This window comes from Haliotis cracherodii, unplaced genomic scaffold (assembly GCF_022045235.1).
Source record: "Haliotis cracherodii isolate W230 unplaced genomic scaffold, xgHalCrac1.p SCAF_13, whole genome shotgun sequence".
Classification (NCBI taxonomy): domain Eukaryota; kingdom Metazoa; phylum Mollusca; class Gastropoda; order Lepetellida; family Haliotidae; genus Haliotis; species Haliotis cracherodii.
In genome coordinates, this window is record NW_027266268.1 from 16,786,118 (window position 1) to 16,804,987 (window position 18,870).

General features: G+C 46.4%; 1 protein-coding gene across 1 annotated transcript in view; it reads right to left on the bottom strand.

Moving 5' to 3' along the window:
- The window catches only part of LOC139459674 (E3 ubiquitin-protein ligase UBR4-like), a 159,208-nt gene that overhangs the window by 117,664 nt on the left and 22,674 nt on the right, over positions 1–18,870 (bottom strand). Inside the window, exons 15-26 of the mRNA XM_071241293.1 lie at positions 18,612–18,697; positions 17,031–17,271; positions 16,083–16,206; positions 14,579–14,681; positions 7,277–7,424; positions 6,811–6,890; positions 6,205–6,327; positions 5,200–5,382; positions 4,316–4,438; positions 4,002–4,139; positions 2,530–2,615; positions 1,326–1,545 (exon numbers count right to left, since the gene is read on the bottom strand). Coding sequence (XP_071097394.1) covers positions 1,326–1,545; positions 2,530–2,615; positions 4,002–4,139; positions 4,316–4,438; positions 5,200–5,382; positions 6,205–6,327; positions 6,811–6,890; positions 7,277–7,424; positions 14,579–14,681; positions 16,083–16,206; positions 17,031–17,271; positions 18,612–18,697 — 1,655 coding nt within the window. The remainder of the gene's footprint in view (positions 1–1,325; positions 1,546–2,529; positions 2,616–4,001; positions 4,140–4,315; positions 4,439–5,199; positions 5,383–6,204; positions 6,328–6,810; positions 6,891–7,276; positions 7,425–14,578; positions 14,682–16,082; positions 16,207–17,030; positions 17,272–18,611; positions 18,698–18,870) is intronic.

Sequence of the window (18,870 nt, forward strand, 5' to 3'; positions counted from 1 at the left end):
AAACAATAATAAGGGGCCATTTATGTTGCACTTCAATTCCGCAGCACACACAGGCATGCTACACATTATCATCTCAGTCAATGGATCAGTGTGCACCTTCAATTTCTCAGGGAGCATACAACCCAAGCTGCCCGTGAGGTGCTTGAAGGTATTTCCACATCCACCTCACATGTAGGGTACCCAATCCCATCTGGGTGAACAGCGGCACATTTGAAGGATGACACCACACGGTTAACACTAATAACAGACACATTACCCTCTAATCCTACCAGGTACCCATTCACTGCTGGGTGAACATAGGCAAATTTGAACTAAACCAGTTGTCCGGGGTGACACCACACGGTTAACAGACACATTACCATCTAATCCTACCAGGTACCCATTCACTGCTGGGTGAACATAGGCAAATTTGAACTAAACCAGTTGTCCGGGGTAACACCACACAGTTAACAGACACATTCCCATCTAATCCTACCGGGTACCCATTCACTGCTGGATGAACAGAGGCAAACTATTTGCCTAAGAGACACCACGTGCTGCAGTGTTACCATCACATACAGTGAGTGAGTGAGGGACTGATTTGTTCAAACGCTCATCACATTTTATTTTTGGTGAATGAATTTGAAGGCAAGTCACATGTGCATATAGAACAACATGATGTAAACATGGGAAAACTATGTGAAAATGCTTAGTCCTGGGATAACTTATTCGATTTGCCATTAACGCTGAACACAATTAATGTATGATCTTCAGAACAGCATGCATTTTTTTAATACATGTCTTGATAAATACTGCAATCACACATGATATAAATCTTTTGCATGTATTTGATTCTGAAACCATAAAAAGGTTGCTAGATTAAAGGACTGTTCTGGTAATGTAACCATGCCTACCCATGCTCCAATACCGGGGAACCTGTTCCCTGTTTGTTACAGGGACTGTTCTGGTAATGTAACCATGCCTACCCATGCTCCAATACTGGGCAACCTGTTCCCTGTTTGTTAAAGGGACTGTTCTGGCAATGTAACCATGCCTACCCATGCTCCAATACTGGGCAACCTGTTCCCTGTTTGTTAAAGGGACTGTTCTGGTAATGTAACCATGCCTACCCATGCTCCAATACTGGGGAACCTGTTCCCTGTTTGTTAAAGGGACTGTTCTGGTAATGTAACCATGCCTACCCATGCTCCAATACTGGGCAACCTGTTCCCTGTTTGTTAAAGGGACTGTTCTGGTAATGTAACCATGCCTACCCATGCTCCAATACTGGGGAACCTGTTCCCTGTTTGTTACAGGGACTGTTCTGGTAATGTAACCATGCCTACCCATGCTCCAATACTGGGGAACTCGTTTCCGCTGCTGCCGTTCCACTTTTCCACAGCATTCCTCACTGGGCTCGGAAGTATCGCCATCACCTCGGACCCCAACACGGACACCTTGGAGGTGCGGCTTGACCCGATGCTCATCACCATGCCAAATGCCTGTAGTCTGTGAGGGGTCAAAGTAGAGTCGTCCGTGTCAGCTACCTCGCCAAGGACGCATGATCTGGAAAAGAAAGTACCGTATTGACATAATAAGCGCCCAGCTCTAATAAGCGCCGACGGCGATATTTGCTAACATATTGGCAAGTGAACAATCCCAATTAGCACCCCTTCCGATTGATCAATGTACACAAGACTTATTTATTCGCGTATAATACGCACTCGTGTGTTATATGCACCGTTAATTATGGGGAATTAAATTCTGGAAAACTATATGTCGTACATAAACATTTCAGGCTGTCAGCATAAACCATGAAATTTATCTTTCTACTCTGTTTTTTTCACCAAAATAATATTCTAATAAGAGCCCCCTATTTCTAATTTTGAGAGCGCCCAGGGCGCTTATTATGTCGAATACGGTATTCGGAAAGTTTCATGCCATGTGGGAGATGACATATTATTTAAATTACTGCGAAAACCCAACCTAACATGATGTAACTCTGGTCCTACCACGATCCTTGTTTCCACATGTTCAAATCACAACACTCTTTTCAACTAGAGATAACTTGATCATAATGTTATATGTGACTCAACGCCACACTCAGCAATATTCCAGCTATATGACTGCGGTCTGTAGATAATCAAGTCTGGAGCAGACAATCCAGCATCGATCCTTGCAATTGGGATACAATGACATGTATCAACCAAGTCAGCGAGCCTGACCACCCGATCCCGTTAGTTGCCTCTTACGACAAAGGTAGTCGCCTTTTACAACAAGCATGGGTTGCTGAAGACCTATTCTACCCCGCATCTTTATGAGTCACAACTTGTGTAAACAAACTGACTATGCTTCACACGATAAACGGCACCAAATCTAGTGCTCAATTACATTGCTTATTAGGAGCTTTGTTACGTACGTCACTGTTTCCGACCAAGGGACACTCACAGTTGTCACACTAATGACATGCTTACATTAATATTATAACTTACAGTAACTGAAATACTATTCACATGCACACCCCTGAAAGATAGGTAAACTTGAACTCACCTGACATATACACTGTAAGCTTCAACAAGAATAAGAATGGCGGGTATCAAATCTAGGGCAATGTCCATCGTCTCATGGGGATCGGCCTGGAATAAAAATACACGTTAGGACAGACTTTGGTTTTGTATGTTTGTTTGTTGTTCGACACCACACTCAACCATATTCCGTCTCTATGACGGCAGCCTTAAAATAATCAAGTCTGTATCAGACAATCCTGTGATTGGTATTGTGAGCAACGATCCACTGTGATGGGGACACCCTATCCAATTAGTCAGATTGAGCCTTAGAGCTCCTTATAGCATTAGAAATTAACACAAGTCCTGCAGTCCTTGCCAAACAGCCCAATAGTAAAGGTGTCATAAGGACAAGTAGAAATTTGCCATTTTTAAGGGTTTTGCTACATGTTATCATTATAAGGACTAGTGGACTATAAATGTTAGTTTCTACAGCTGTCTTACAACCAGCATAGGTTGGTGGGGACCAGTTCTAAATCAGATAGCATAACCTTAACTTGTTAGTACAGATTTTCAAACATAGTGAGGCCATGAGACATTTCTTGGGTTAAACGCCGCTTTTAACAGTATTCCAGTTATATCACGGCGTGTCAGCTTAATGTGGGAGGAAAGCCCGAAGTGATGCAGGTCTCAGACGTTTACCACTTCGGTGAAAGCAATGAGCACGCGTATGGTGCTGACAAACCTGGGAACATAATGGGGCGAACCGGGATTCAAACCTACAATCATAGGATTCTGGCGTGTTTTCAGAGTTGCAGCTGTTATTGAATATTTGATGCCTGGACATTTAAACATGTCAATAACTGAGTGTAAGCCAGGTCAACCAGGGGTTGACTATCAAATCCTAGACACACCATCATCCACATTAAGGATTTTAACCACTAGACCACCATCAACCAGCTCTTACAACAAGCATATGGTAATACGGCATCCCAGAATCAACATGTGGATATAAAGCAATGAGTGAGCGAGTGAGTGAGTTTGGTTTTACGCCGCTTTAAGCAATATTCCAGCAATATCACGGCGGGGGACACCAGAAATGGGCTTCACACATTGTACCCATGTCGGGATTCGAACCCAGGTATTCGGCGTGACGAGCGAACGCTTTAACCACTAGGCTACCCGACCACCCCTATAATGCAATGAAGTAGGCTAGGTGTAATGGGGCTTAATGGCGTGTTCAAGATTATTGCTCTTGCATAGCAATGTGTATGCACGTGTGTGTGCTTGCACTAGTCCAGACAAGCACCAGTTTTATAAAGCTGGCCCACTAAGATACCATGCTGCAGTTTAACATTGACACCCCATTCAGACACCGTACACTTTCTTTGAGCTAACCCAACCTTATTTTATCCTCTCAATGCCGGATCCCAGACAGGGTAACAGCAAGTAGCATCATTTAACACCTTTTGGTACAATGAAGTCATCTACTGCCAAACAGTATACATCTCTACTTACAACGGGCTTGGAGAAAGCGTCGTCCAGTCCCACCTCCACTTTGGCCACTACAGCGTCCAGCATCAAGATGGCCGACAGACCGGGCAGGTCCTTCATCTGGAGGATCTCCTTCTGGTCCACTATTGGCAGGTTCTTAATCTGAAATACACATGAGTAGAGTGACACCTGGGAAACCCTGAGAATTGACTCAGAGACTTACCCATAAACTAGGTTCTGTGGAATATTAGTTCAGTAAATGTCACATGATATTGTCATACAAAAACTGGAACTGGTTGTCTTTGTTATGCATTTCTCTTTTGAACAAATATTCTAACCTGGTCCTGTATGAATTTCATAGAGAGTCGGACATCATAGTTGATGCTGTTTGCTGTTGAGTTGGCTGAAGAAACCAGTGTCTCTGCCTGTTGTGTGGTGGAACCTTGCTTCACAAGCCAGTCCTGTAACACATGAAGCAACTCCTTGATGATGATGATGATGATGATGATGATGATGATAATGATGATGATGATGAGACATGAACATGATTAGTGAGTGAGTTGGGTTTTAACGCCGCTTTTAACATTATTCCAGTTATATCACCGTGTGTCAGCTTAATGTGGGAGGAAAGCCCGAAGTCTCAGACGTTTACCACTTCAGTCAAACCCACGAGCATTGTTATGGTGCTGACAAACCTAGATTCGAACCCACAATCACAGGTTTCTGGCGTGCCCAAGGGATGCAACTCTGCACAGCGAATCATGGCGCCTTAGACGACTGGGCCACCTGTGCCCCCAAAACATGATTAGGAATAGAAAGTTCACAACTAGCAGATGGAATGGAACCTCTGAATTGAAGGATCAACAAACTAGGCTGTGGACAATGGTTAACACCTTAGTCAACAATATAGTACAACAATATAGGCACAGCACTGACTATAAAGCACCAGTCCCTGTAGTAAAGGATGATACACAATCAACCAAGTGACTCTGACCACCTGGACCAGTTTAGTCACCTCAGTCAACAATATAGTTGAGTCTGGAAAGGCACAACAGTAACCGCATAAGCACCAATCCCTCTATTCACAATCAACCAAGTCACCAAGCATCCGAGCCTGACCACCGGACCCATTTAGTCGCCTCTTTCAACAAGCAATACAGCGTTGGGTGCTCATTCTAAACGACTGTGAGAATAAGTCATAAATGCAATATAGAGTGCCCACCTTCACCCAGCTGACAAATGCCTTGTGGCCAAGTCTGGGTGCCCAGCGGAGGGTGTGAAGGATGTGCCCCTTCCCCATAGACAGCTGGCTGCCCTCCAGCAGCTTGATGTACTGGATCGACGGGGGCAGACACGCCAGCAGGCGCCACACGATCAGGAAGTGGTAGTGCATGGCTGAGGCATCCTGGGAAAATCAAAAATGTGTCGAAAGTCGTTTATTTTCCAATACCTTGTCTGAATAATATTACACATGTTAAATTATCAATACAAAATTTCAATTCCCTGAAATAAAGGGTTCACAGCTGGAGTATATTGCATTGGTGGCACTTTATATCATTGAAAACCAAGTCGGTCACCATTCAATCCTCATTTTAGTCAGGTCTTACAATGAGCAAGAAGCAGTGTTCCAAAATATGCACAAACATCATTTGTTATACCCAAAATACTAAAAGATAAATAAGTTAGGAGGTCTCTAGATTAAAAAAACAAACAGAGGCAAACATCCACAACACCCAAACTCCCTCTAAATTAGAACACTGTTAAAAAATAAGGACCTGTTGTTCATCCTGAAGATAGTGTAGACAGGTGAGGTGAAATGGGGTTTAATGTCGCGTCCAAGATTATTGCACTTATATAGCAACGAGCATGCACGTGTGTGGCTGCTTGTACTAGTCCGGACTGATGCCGATTTATAGTGCTAGCTAACAGAGATACCATGCCACAGTTTAACATGAATACCCACTCAGACACAGTATACTGACTCCGAGCCGACCAGTCCTTGTTTTAGCCCCTTAATGCCAAGCGTCAGACAGGGTAACAACAAGTACCATCTTTTAACGTCTTTTGGTATGATGCGGTCGGGGATCGAACCCCCGACCTTCCACTCTCCGGGCGGACGCTCTACCACTAGACCACGGAGGCGGTTATAGTGTAGACAGTGTAGAGAGAGTGTAGAGAGAGTGTAGAGAGAGTGTAGAGAGAGTGGAGGACATCTAGCAAGTCTTACCAATAGAGTGAGTTTGTCCTTGGTTTTGTCACATCGTGATCCGGCCATGAGCAGACTGATACATGCATCATACAGCTGGTTGTAGTTCAATGTCTCTGCATTGGACAGTAGGAAGTTGGATGCCTGTAACATTGAAAATAAGATTTAGTTTGGTTTGTTTGTTGCACTCAGCAATATTCCAGATATATGACAACGGTCTGTAAATAATCAACTCTGGACAAGACAATCCAGTGATTGACGTCATGTGCATCGATCCACGCAAGTCAGCGAGCCTGACCACCCGATCCCGTTAGTCGCCTCTTAAGACAAGCATAGTCACCTTTTACGGTAAGCATGGGTTGCTGAAGACCTAGTCTACCCCTGATCTTCACGGGTCAGCTCCCCTATGCAATTGAGATGTGATGGCACCTCTTACGACAAGCATAGTCGCCTGTGACGGCAAGCCTGGGTTGATAAAGGACTATTCCAACCCGGATTGTCACGGCTCTGCTGTGATTAGTAGTATTACTGGATCAAATACGACATCAAGTACAATTCCAGGTAAGTGGGGCAGACATGAGAAATGATGCTAATGAAATGCCAGATGCAGTTATAAGTAATACCCACCAGTCCATCTATCTTCGGGGAATCTTGATTGTTTATCTCCCCTGGTCCAAGGCTGTAGAATCTCGGCTTCATGTGTCCCACTATAGAGGTGAAAATGTAGTATTACCATGGCAACAATGTACCCATGAAAAATATTACAAACATAAATAAGAAGAATTGCACAATCTGTTAGTCTCCGACTTTAGACACCAGTCCCAAGTCCAAGTCTAGTAAATTTCAGTTTTTTTCGGTAAGCTCAGTCCATATAATAACACTAAATTCTACTTAAGTTCACTTAAAGTTATCAATCTCTGGTGTCAAGCAGATTTATTGATGACGGTAACTGAAAATAAATAACAAGAGATCTATGTAACCATGGTAACACGATACAGTATAGTTGATGACATGAAATTAATTTACGTCTTGATATAAACTGTAAGAACCATAAGCCATGAAATGAGTACCATTTTCCCTGCAATATTAATACCTTCAGACAATTCCTGCGTTGTGAGATTTTTGCGAAAGTTCTCTTCTACCTCCCGACACACAAAGAACTGACTTGCTTTAGTGATGACCCCTGTCTCGCGATCCCCCGTCTGGGTCAGTGTGTGGACAGTGAACAGATTCCACTGGACCTGCAGGGGAACAATCATCATAATCATCATAATAATCATATCGCTGACAAGAGTGACAACAACTTTTCACAGGCAATGATTTGTGTTGTCTGTTGTTTAACACCACATTCATCAAAATTCCAGCTACATGACAATTCAGATTGGACCAGATAATCCAGTGATTTGTATAATAGGCAATGATCCATGCTGTCAGGGTACATTGACATGCAACCGACGATGCCTCTCAGCCAAACCATTGGGATACAATCAAATAAGACACACTTTCAGTCGGGTGACACTTTCACTAAGTGATTGCAGTGCTACAACTGTTTTGAGAGTATGTTTAATTGCTGATACGATATGAGTTACGGTAGTCGGAGCCCTGTGATCACTTTGTGAGTGAGTTTGGTTTAACGCCGCTTTTAACATTATTCCAGTTATATCACAGCGTGTCAGCTTAATGTGACAGGAAAGCCCGAAGTGATGCAGGTCTCAGACGTTTACCACTTCGGTGAAACCAACGAGCACGGGTATGGTGCTGACAAACCTAGAAACATATTCGGGATGAACCGGGATTCGAACCCACAATCACAGGTTTCTGGCGTGCCCAAGGGACGCAACTCTGCACAGTGACCCATGCCCCCGATCATTTTGTGAAATGGGACCCTTGGAAACTTTTTTGCCTTGAATTCACTCTATACTGTAAACTGATAATTTCAGTGATAGGGATGGGCATACACATATACAAAATCAAGGGTATCACAAAAAGAGATGATCATCATAAACTTTTTTTTCGAAATCAATTAAATTTTTACAAACCTGTAGAGGTTATGAATTCTCTGATGAAATCCTCCTTGGGGCACTTATTGCATTTTCCTTGCTCAAGAAAATCTACATGACATAGTTGTAACCATTTTCCTTAATAAAAAATGTTACCACACAAAAAACTTCGTTTTTGTATGATATACGACCACCCTTACGGGGCCTCACCACCAACGGCGCCTCACGCCAGGGGGAGCAACTCTCACCCAAATCACTTTCCATATGTCAAATGCTGACGGAATGTGGGGAGGTGGGTGGCCGTGCCCCAAGGAGGATTTCATCAGAGAATTCATAACCTCTACAGGTTTGTAAAATTCTCTTTCTGATCCTCCTTGGGGCACTTATTGCATCAGGACAGACTCCCAAAGATAATCTAGGAAGTGGCATCCGTCAGCAACAGGCGAAAATAAATACATCGTATTTGATTATTCAACAGAATAAAATATTGAGTTCAATAAATGGAACCAACCTTATCGTGAGGCACCACCGTCGAAAGGCTGGGGCTAGAGACAGGGCGTGGTCGACCATATATTATGATAAAGCCTGTTTTTGCGGCTTGTCATAAGCTGAGAACTCGAAACACCTCCCACCCCCACACTTTTTTTGAACAAGTGATATAGGGGCGTAGATCACGAGAGACCATAACCAGCGCTGAGCTAGGCCAGAGGGTACCCGTGGATCGAAGGAGCGCGTGCGCAAAATACGAGTATTATCGAGTAGTAAGGACTGATATTTATCGTCCGCAGAAGATAAAATCCGGACCATTACTGAGCAGTATAACCGGAGGACTGTCTAAAATCTCGAATGCTCAATCGGCTAGAGATTAGAACTTTGCCCCGTTCGGAGAACTGACTGACCAAACCGAGTACGCTCGCTTGAGTGTTTGTCGAGTTGGTAAGGTTTGATGAATCGTGCTCGGCTGGCTCCAAATAGCCGCGGAGCAGATCTGCTCAATGTGCAGAGCCGCGGCATAAGCTTTTGACGCAGCCACTGCTCTAACCTAATGAGCCTTCAACCTGGTAGGGGGGTCCCTGCCTGTAAGCGTATACGCTGTACAAATGGTTGAAACTATCCACCTCGAGATAGATTGTTTACTCGCAGGTGAGCCAACCTTCCTATCGCCTTCCTTACGGACACCAATATTTCTGCTGATATAGGCCTTGAGAGTCGTGCGGACATCCAAGACATGAGCATGTCTTGCAGTGGTCCCCGACGAGGAAGGCTGTGAAAGAGCAGGTAGCTCAATAGGAGCCGTTCACGTGGAAGCGTGTGCGACCCTTTGACGGTAAGAGTCCGGTAGTCGAAAACTGACTCTGTCCCGGTGATATTTATCGACCGTATGGAAGACAGTTATTTCGGGATCGGCTGACATAACACGAATGTCGCCTACCCGTCTGCCGGACGTTACCACCACAAGGAACGCCGTCTCCCAGCTCAACAGCTGAAGAGAGAGAGACGACAGATCCCGAAAGGAAGGACCGGACAGCCAATCGAGAATGATTGACAAGTCCCAAGGGGGACTGATCCGCCGGACTGGCGGTCGGATCCTGTCCACACCTGCTAAAAAGCGCTGCACTAATGGGTGTGCACCCAGAAGTGCCCCGTCGACAGTGACGTGAAAAGCTGCGATAGCTGTAGAGTACCCCCGGACTGTTGATGCGGCCAGGCCGTCATCTAGTCGCGACTGGAGAAACTCAAGCACGGATACGAGATCTGCAGAAAAAAAGATCTGCAATCCCTCTATCGACACACCAGGGCGCATAGCAGGCCTATCTATCGTACTGAACGTTTGTCGAATCCCTCCGCGAAGCCAGTATTGTGTCTGCAACTCGTGCAGGAATACCGTTCTTCTGGAGGCGATTCCTGACAGTGGCCAAGCCACCCATTGAATCCTGGGATTCGGGTGGAGGTCCCCGTTCTGGGATAGGAGGTCCGGTCATAAAGGTAATATAACAGGAGGCTGAGCCAGAAACCTGAGTATTACTTGAAACCCACTCTGCGCCGACTAAAGAGGTGCCAGGAGCACAATTAGTCGCGCAGGCTGAGTGCTTAGCTGAGACAGGACCTTGGAAATCAGAGGTACTGGGGGGAATGCCCACAGAATTCTGTCCGTCCAATCTAGCTGGAAGGCGTCCGGTGCCACCGACCTCGGGTCGTGGACTCGGGAGCAGAACGTTGGTGTCTGGTGATTCATCACAGACGCAAACAGATCCACCTGTAACGGCCTGTATAACAGGGAGAAAATCCCGAATATCCCCGGGTCGAGCCTCCACTCGTGAGGAGCGAGGATCCGGCGAGACAGAGCGTCCGTACGGACGTTGTCCACCCCCGGGAGATAAACAGGTAGCACCCTGATATCGTGAGAGTCGCACTATTGTAGGAACTGCCACGTCTTTCGTCGAAGCGACGGAGACGCCGTTCCCCCCTGCTTCCGGATGTAAGTCATCGCCGTTTGGTTGTCCATCTCTAGACGAACCACTTGGCCACGAAGCAGACCCGGGAAGCGTTGGAACACCCACCTGACCGCTCTCAGTTCTAGCACATTGATATGCAGTTTGATCTCCTGCTGGGACCATAGTCCCGAGGCAGTGTGATCATTCAGAACGCCTCCCCAGCCGGAGAGTGACGCATCTGTTTGAACTGTGAGAGACGGAACGGGAGTGTCGAGGGGGAGCCCCCGGGACAGATTCCCGACCTCGGTCCACCACTGGAGGTGTGTAATGAGCCACTACGGAGTCTCGAGCACAGTCTCGAGATCTTCCGAGTTCGCCCAAAGTCGACAGAGTGCTTGTTGAATGGGACTCATTCTCAAGCGCCCCGCCAGACCAAATCCACTGTCGCCGCCATGTTGTCCAGTAACTGGAGCTATGTACGAGCAGTGTGACTTGCGCTTAAGGGACTTGATATCTTGTGACAGATACACGTCCTCTCACCGTGTTGAAATTAGCCACTAGGAAGACTAGATTCTGAGTGGGGCTCAGATCTGACTTCTTGAGATTGACCATCCACCCTAGAGTGATCAGAATATCTATCACTTGTTGTGTAGCTATCTGACTCAGGGATTGCGATAGAGCTCTTAGTAACCAGTCGTCGAGGTACGGATGGCAGAACCGACCTTTTGACCTGGCCACTTGGGCGGGAATCAACATCAGCTTGGTGAACACCCTCGGGGCCGTGAAGATCCCGAATGGTAGAACCCTGAACTGATAACACCTCCCGTCGAAAGTATTTAAGTCTATTGACGTTAGCCATTCTCCTGTCTCGACAGGTGAGATCACTGTTTGGTGACTAGGAAACAAGTCGAGTAGAAGCCCTCGCTTTCCTGTCCCTCGGGACCTGGTTTTTTTTCGATCGCAGCTTTCATAAGTGCGTCGACCTCGGCACGGAGGAATTCCGCCTTCTCTCGGGTAGCAGGCACCGGAGTGTGCTTTATCCCGGAGAAGGGGAGGGGCGGATGATGTTTCCACCGAGGCAAATGGCCATCCCTTAAAATGGACGGGGTCCGGGGATTGTGATGTAACTGTCTCCGATTCCTTCAGGAATAGAGCCAGTCGGCCGCCTACGGGGATATCCGGCTGTCGGCAGTGGACCCCGGCTGTCGGCAGTTCGATAACTTGCGACTGTGGGTTCACCCGGGGCTCTTCGGGCGCTAATGGGAACCCATCGTTCCCAGCCCCGCAAATAAGCTGTTGGTCTCGACCAGCTGCCTTGCCCCGGCCCGTGCCTCTCTTGCTCCTCCCGGTGCCCTTATACCTGAAGGAAGCGGCGGCTTCCAAGCAGGTGTGGACGTTTGACCCGTGTGTTAGCGTAGGAGGGAACAATTGGAGAGGCCCGCTTACGCGGTTTTAACGCTTGGTACCTCCAACATGGCCTTATGAGTCTTTGATGGAAGTATACAATTGAGCGGCCTCTCGGACCACCTGCTGAGCCCCAGGGAAGAGGGTAGCACCCTCTTAAACGGCAAAGCAAGTAGGTCTTGGCGTGTGTAAGTCGAGTATTTAGATACCGACATCCACCGCCTGCGCATGCCCATAACAGCGCACATCATCTGCGAGGCACAGCTACGAATAGCGTCCCGCGTAAGATAACTGAACTTCCGTTAGTTGCGCGGCCAACTCCGAAGAGTCGACCGGACCCTCTCCCGCTAACTCCCTCTGTACAGCCGACAGATACGCGGAGTGTACGGACACACGGAGCTGTTGGCATGCATTATGATATTGCTCCTCGAAGCATATGTAAGCAGCCTTCAACTCCGCACCGTACGCGGGAAAAGGGGGGCAACCGCTGGCCCTGCTTGACCTTAGTCAAGTTGGGTGTCTCCGACTCTGGCATGGGCGCAGCCACCTGAGGCAGTACCTGGACAATCCTGTCCCGCACGTGCCTCTGCACCCGGCCCGATGCCGAGTCCCGGTGCCGAGGTGCCGAAGGTTCAAGGGAACCCACCTGGCACCGGGCTAGGTATCCACTAGTGGAAGCCTCGGCCTCGGAAGAGGCGTCTGGCTCCGCTAGGGAAAATTGTGCGTCGGTGGTGCACGGGCCGGCGCCCGCCACCACTACGCTTGGGAGCGACCTCGAGCCAGAGCCGAAGCTCGGTCTCGGATCGTCCCCGAGACAAAGGGAACCAACCTTGCTCCGGGGCAGGTATCCACTAGTGGAAGCCTCGGCCTCGGAAGAGGCGTCTGGCTCCGCTAGGGAAAATTGTGCGTTGGTGGTGCATGGGCCGGCGCCCGCCACCACTACGCTTGGGAGCGACCTCGAGCCGGAGCCGAAGCTCGGTCTCGGATCGTCCCCGAGACAAAGAGAACCCCCCTGGCTCCGGGCTACGAATCCAGTAGTGAAAGCCTCGGCCTCGGAAGAGGCGTCTGGCTCCGCTAGGGAAAATTGTGCATCGGTAGTGCACGGGCCGGCGCCCGCCACCCCTCCGCTAGGGAGCGACCTCGAGCCGAAGCCGAAGCCCGGTCTCGGATCGTCCCCGAGATCAAGTGGCCTGGCTCGGCCGACGCCGGGCATAACACAGATCTCGAAGCCGCGTCCGGCGCAGACAACGGGGAAGGCTCAGCCCGTAGCTCCTGCCGGAGCCGAGACTTCACCTCCTCCATCATCGACGCCATCGGCGACTTAAGTAACGCAGAACAGTCTGCCAAAGACAGTGCAGGAGAGGGTGCAGTGCTTACTACGGGGACCCTCGAGCCTTCTCCCCCGGCCCCCGGAGAGGGAGCGGGGGAGACAATCTCGGCAGCTTTTTTTTTTTAGATGGGGAGGGGGGGATGTCTTAGTAGATCTGATATCTACCCCCGCCTTTAATAGACCTCTTTAGAGTGGAACAAGTCAACTTGTCTCTTTTGGGGGGTAAAGGCAATGTCCTCCGCCAGACATATCAGGCAGCGTTCGTGCCTGTCTTCGAACAACCCGTACACAGTTTGAAGGTCTTTGTAAACAAGACCGTAATTTCTGAGATGGGCGGGAAGGGTATTAACGTGTATCAGTGCGATATAAAGATTGGAAAGATACGTGCATAAATTGTGAAACTAGAAGCAAAGGCGTAATGTAGAATGCGATTTGTAACGCGATACTAATAGCCAATGTCGTAGTATAATTATAACACCAAAGGGGCGTGTTACGCGCTAAGGTGTAAAACCCGTAAAAAAGGTAAGTGCAGTTTATAAATTAACACACCACCTTGGGTTTTGTAAAGGAAAAAATTGTAGACCAATGCTGTATGATATAACAAAACCCCAAGCCGTTTCTTAATGGCCTTGGTGTTACATGTATCAGCCCGTGGAACTACAATATGGACGCCATTACGGCCATTTGAATTCAAAGGTACCGTGCACGTGGCGTCAATTACAACTCTATAACTTCACAATGCGAGGTATTACGCCTTTGCAATGAAAGAAATGTACCATACATACAGTTTGGTCAGCCATGGTTCTTGTCGAACGATAGATTTCTCTTATTTTGTCTTGTGTGAAAAATCAACACGTCTGTCTCTTACAGCTGACATAAGAAAAGTGATTTGGGTGAGAGTTGCTCCCCCTGACGTGAGGCGCCGTTGGTGGTGAGGCCCCGTAAGGGTGGTCGTATATCATACAAAAACGAAGTTTTTTGTGTGGTAACATTTTTTATTAAGGAAAATGGTTACAACTATGTCATGTAGATTTTCTTGAGCAAGGAAAATGCAATAAGTGCCCCAAGGAGGATTTAATCAGAAAGAGAATCATGGTCCTGGAGTGTAAGAACAGGGATGGTACAGACAGTCCAAGGATAATAACCTGGAATTCAGAATAGGATCTGCAGATCCAGGTATGGCCAAGGGACAGAATTCAACAACAGATACCTGTGGATGTTCCTACCTGATCAATGAAGGTTGCTGGAGGGTCATAGAAGTAGTGAAGCAGGTAGTCCAGCACTAACATCACTCGGCTCAGCGGCAGTGGCACTGTTGTCTCCAGCTTCCTACACAACATAACAACAACTGCCCCTGTGTATGTACTTCAGGTTAGGTTACATGTAGGCCCCAGTAGGACCCTTTTTTGTAGTGTGATGCTGCAGTACTGGCAGTACTTGGGACATGTAAAATATAGGAGTGAGTGAGCGTTTACGCCACTTTTAGCAATATTCCAGCAATAACACGACGGGGTACACCAGAAATTGGCTTCACACATTGTACCCATGTGGAGAATCAAACCCTGCTCTTCGGTGTGACGAGCGACTAAAATACATACAGCATACGTTTAACTATCTAAACATCTGCATTTAGTGGACCTGAGTTACCAATAAATTTTTAATTGGGCTTTACAGAATACTTCAGACATGCTAAATAAATCTAAATGCCCTTGGTCTGATCTTAGTGTTGTGAACACTATGTGGAATAGAGCTCTGAAATCAATATCATTAAAATTAGATCTTAGTTCTAAATACCGCTGAACTTTGACCGACCCATGAAATGATTGGCAAGAAGTTGACATTAGCCAAACAGAAGGCAGATATCTCACGCTGTACAGCAAACTGGCGACTACGTTTCGAAACATATTTGACAAATTCTCGACCAAAAATTTGAAAACTGAACAAAAGAACTTTCTGGATTTTGGTTGGTTGGTTGGTTGGTTTGTGGTTTAACGCCACACTCAGCAATATTCCAGCTATATGACGGCGGTCTGTAAATAATCGTGTCTGGACCAGATAATCCAGTGATTAATATCATGAGCATCGATCCACGCAATTGGAATCAATGACATGCATCAACCAAGTCAGCGAGCCTAACCACCTGATCCCGTTAGTCGCCTTTTACGGCAAGCATGGGTTGCTGAAGACCTATTCTACCCCGGAATCTTCACGGGTGAGAACTTTCTGGAATGGCTAATAGGTGGTTTAGCTTGTATTGATTACCGGTAGGTGAAGCTTGTAACTGTCGTTCAGTAGTGTTTAAGTAATAAAGGTAGCATGATTAGAAAACACATTCCGACTGTCACATTCATGATCTGGTAAGCGATGCACTGATTGGTCGGATGAAAGATCGTTCATGACCCGTAATGAGCTGTCCTCAGATCTTAGTTTAGTGGTACAAGAACCAAGATCTTATTTTAATGGGATTGCTCTGAAATTGAATTTCATGCCAATAAATACTACTGGCAAAGGCAATAATTCCTGTATGTTTTAAATTATTTTAGTTTCTCATGCAATCCACATATATAAAGCATCATAGAAAATAGAAGTGGCACATCACTGTCAGAAAATGCCCCCAAAAGAGACATCACGAAAATAGATGACTATATGCCATGTTATGTTACTCTCACTATGGAAATACACTGTTAAATCTCCACCTTCGGTGGCTAGGTGGAGTGAGCTCACACTTACTCAGGCTCCATGTTAGCGAGTGTGATGATGCATTCAGCTATGCGCAGCAGCAGTGACTTCTTCTGCATCAGCTGCAGACTGTGGAACAGGAACAGCAACAGTTGCATGTGCTCCACGTTGATGTCTGCACACAGATAAATTACAATGGTCATAAATAGACAGGGAACAATGGCTGGATATTGTCACAAATAGTCATGTCACACATATTAATGTGTCAATGAAAATTCCCATGGCTCTATGATTGTTTGTTACTTCCTTTGTTGTATAACGCCTCACTCTGCAATATTGCAGCTATATGACAGCGGTCTGTAAATAATTGAGGCCTGATAATCCAATGATTGACATCATGAGCACTGATCTATGCATTTGGGATGCTGTGACATGCATCAACCAAGTCAGCAAATCTGGCAACCAAAAACAATGTAAGGATGCAGCAGTAAAATTCAGTTATTATCATGATTATGCTCTGGGGAGTACACAACTAATGCTGCCTAGATGTGCAAGGTCTTCTTACATCCACCTCACATAATCCTACCGGGTACCCATTCCCTGCTGGGTGAACAGAGACACATTTGAACTAAGTCACTTGCCCAGGGTTACACCACACGTTTTGACACTTGTGTTTCAAGGGTATGTATGTATTGGTGTTTCCACCATCTGGTCATCTTCCATCGGATGAGTGGGTTCTTTTGAGTGCACAGGGTGTATGTACAGTACACTAGGGGTAGTGACAACACTGTAAAGACCTGTAAACATTATTGGTCCCAAGGCTGAATAACAGCCTGGTCACTAGCGGGATACGATCTCAGCGCCTGGCGCTTAAGACCACTTGCCTACTCTGCCCCAATGACTTATTAATCTGGACACAAACACAAACAAATTCAAAAGGAAGAATACTGTATGGATTAAAAAGGTTTCACTGTAGACAAGATAACGAAATGTCACTACCTTCAAACTGTTCTGTCTTGTTGTCAAAGTTGAGGATGGCAGTCTTGAGAGTGACGATGAACCTGACCCAGATGTTGATGACAGCGTTGTCACTGTGACTCTTTATGGTCTTGGCCTCTCTCTCCTTCTGCTGTTTCAGCAGCAGCACCTCGGCCAGCACGGCCAGCGTCCGAGGGTACACGGTCAGTGGCCAGGGGTCCACAGAGTTGGGCGACACTCCCAGCTGGACCAGTAGCACGTCCTGACACAAGAAGGTAACAGTGGAACAATACATCGTTACACCAGTGCAGCGTAAGTTTGCATACGAAGATACGATTGCTTGGTTTGTTTGTTGTTTTACGCCGCACTCAGCAATATTCCAGCTATATGACGACTGTCTGTAAATAATCGGGTCTGGAACAGATAATCTAGCGATTGATATCATGAGCATCGATCCACACTTTACATGCTTCAACCAAGTCAGTGAGCCTGACCACCCGATCCTGTTAGACGCCGCTTACGACAAACAGTCACCTTTTACGGCAAGCATGGGTTGCTGAAGACCACCAGATCCCGTTAGTCGCCTCATACAACAAGCATAGTCGCCTTTTACGGGAAGCATGGAATGCTGAAGACCTATTTAGCCCGGATCTTCCCAGGTCTGCCATGATACGATGCTACATGATAAATTTTCTTCTGAATCGATACAAGACACTTCCGTAATCATATTACTTAATGACACCCTCCACCCACAGCAATTTAGTCAAATATTGCAAAATATGCTGTCATTAGCATGGTTAGCATTCCATGTTCACTACTACAAACAGCCACTATGAACATCCATGTGATCTTGCTTTGAAATGTTTAAAGTCAAGAAGTTTCCACATGATTTGACGTAAATATGTGTATGAAGACAATATCGTATCATATCATTGAATTTGTATCGTGATACGTATCGTATCGTGACCTTGTATTGTTTCACTCCTACAAGGTCGTCACACTCTTATTGTATTTTGCATATCTTATAGTCCTTATCCCTCTCTGCGAGAACTCTTCCTGTTCTAGCCCGTCATGATACATATGACACGATACATGGCTAGACACATTGAAACACACTGTTTGTATTTCGCATATTTGACATTCCTTATTCCAGCATGCAAGGTCTAATTTGGTTCTAACTGTTGTGCTATCACCTATTATGACCAACATAGGTTGGTGGGGTACATAAAGAAGGTGAGGTGAAATGGGTTTACCATCGCGTCCTCGCGTGTAGGTGCTTGTACTAGTCCGAACTATTGCCGTTTTCAAAGTGCTAGCCCACTGTGATACCTACCACAGTTGAACATAAACACCCCAGTTAGACACAGCATACTGACTCTGAGCCGACCAGTCCTTGTTTTAGCCCATTAATGCCCAGCGCAAGACAGGGTAACAACAAGAACCATCTTTTAACGTCTTTGGGTATGACGAGGATGGGAAGGAACCCTGGACCTTCTGCTCTCCGGGCGAACGCACTACCTCTAAACCATGGGTGAGGTCAGTTATAAAGTAGCACTATGATGTATTTATAAGCACTATAGAAATACCAGATGCACAACAGACCTGCAAGTTGTCAGACAGACAGCCAGTTGCAATGAGGCTGTGATTCAGTTTGGCCAGGGCGACAGATATATCTTCATACACCTTATCTGAAACAAGAAGAGAAATAAAATCATGTCAATCAGGGCCACTATCGTTTTGTTTCGTTAGTTGTTAGATTAATGTTTCGTATGGTGATTAACAATGAACAGGCACACAAACAATAGTTGCAATTTACAAGTTAAGGTTACTATTGGGAAAATGTATACGCGATAAAAGCCCA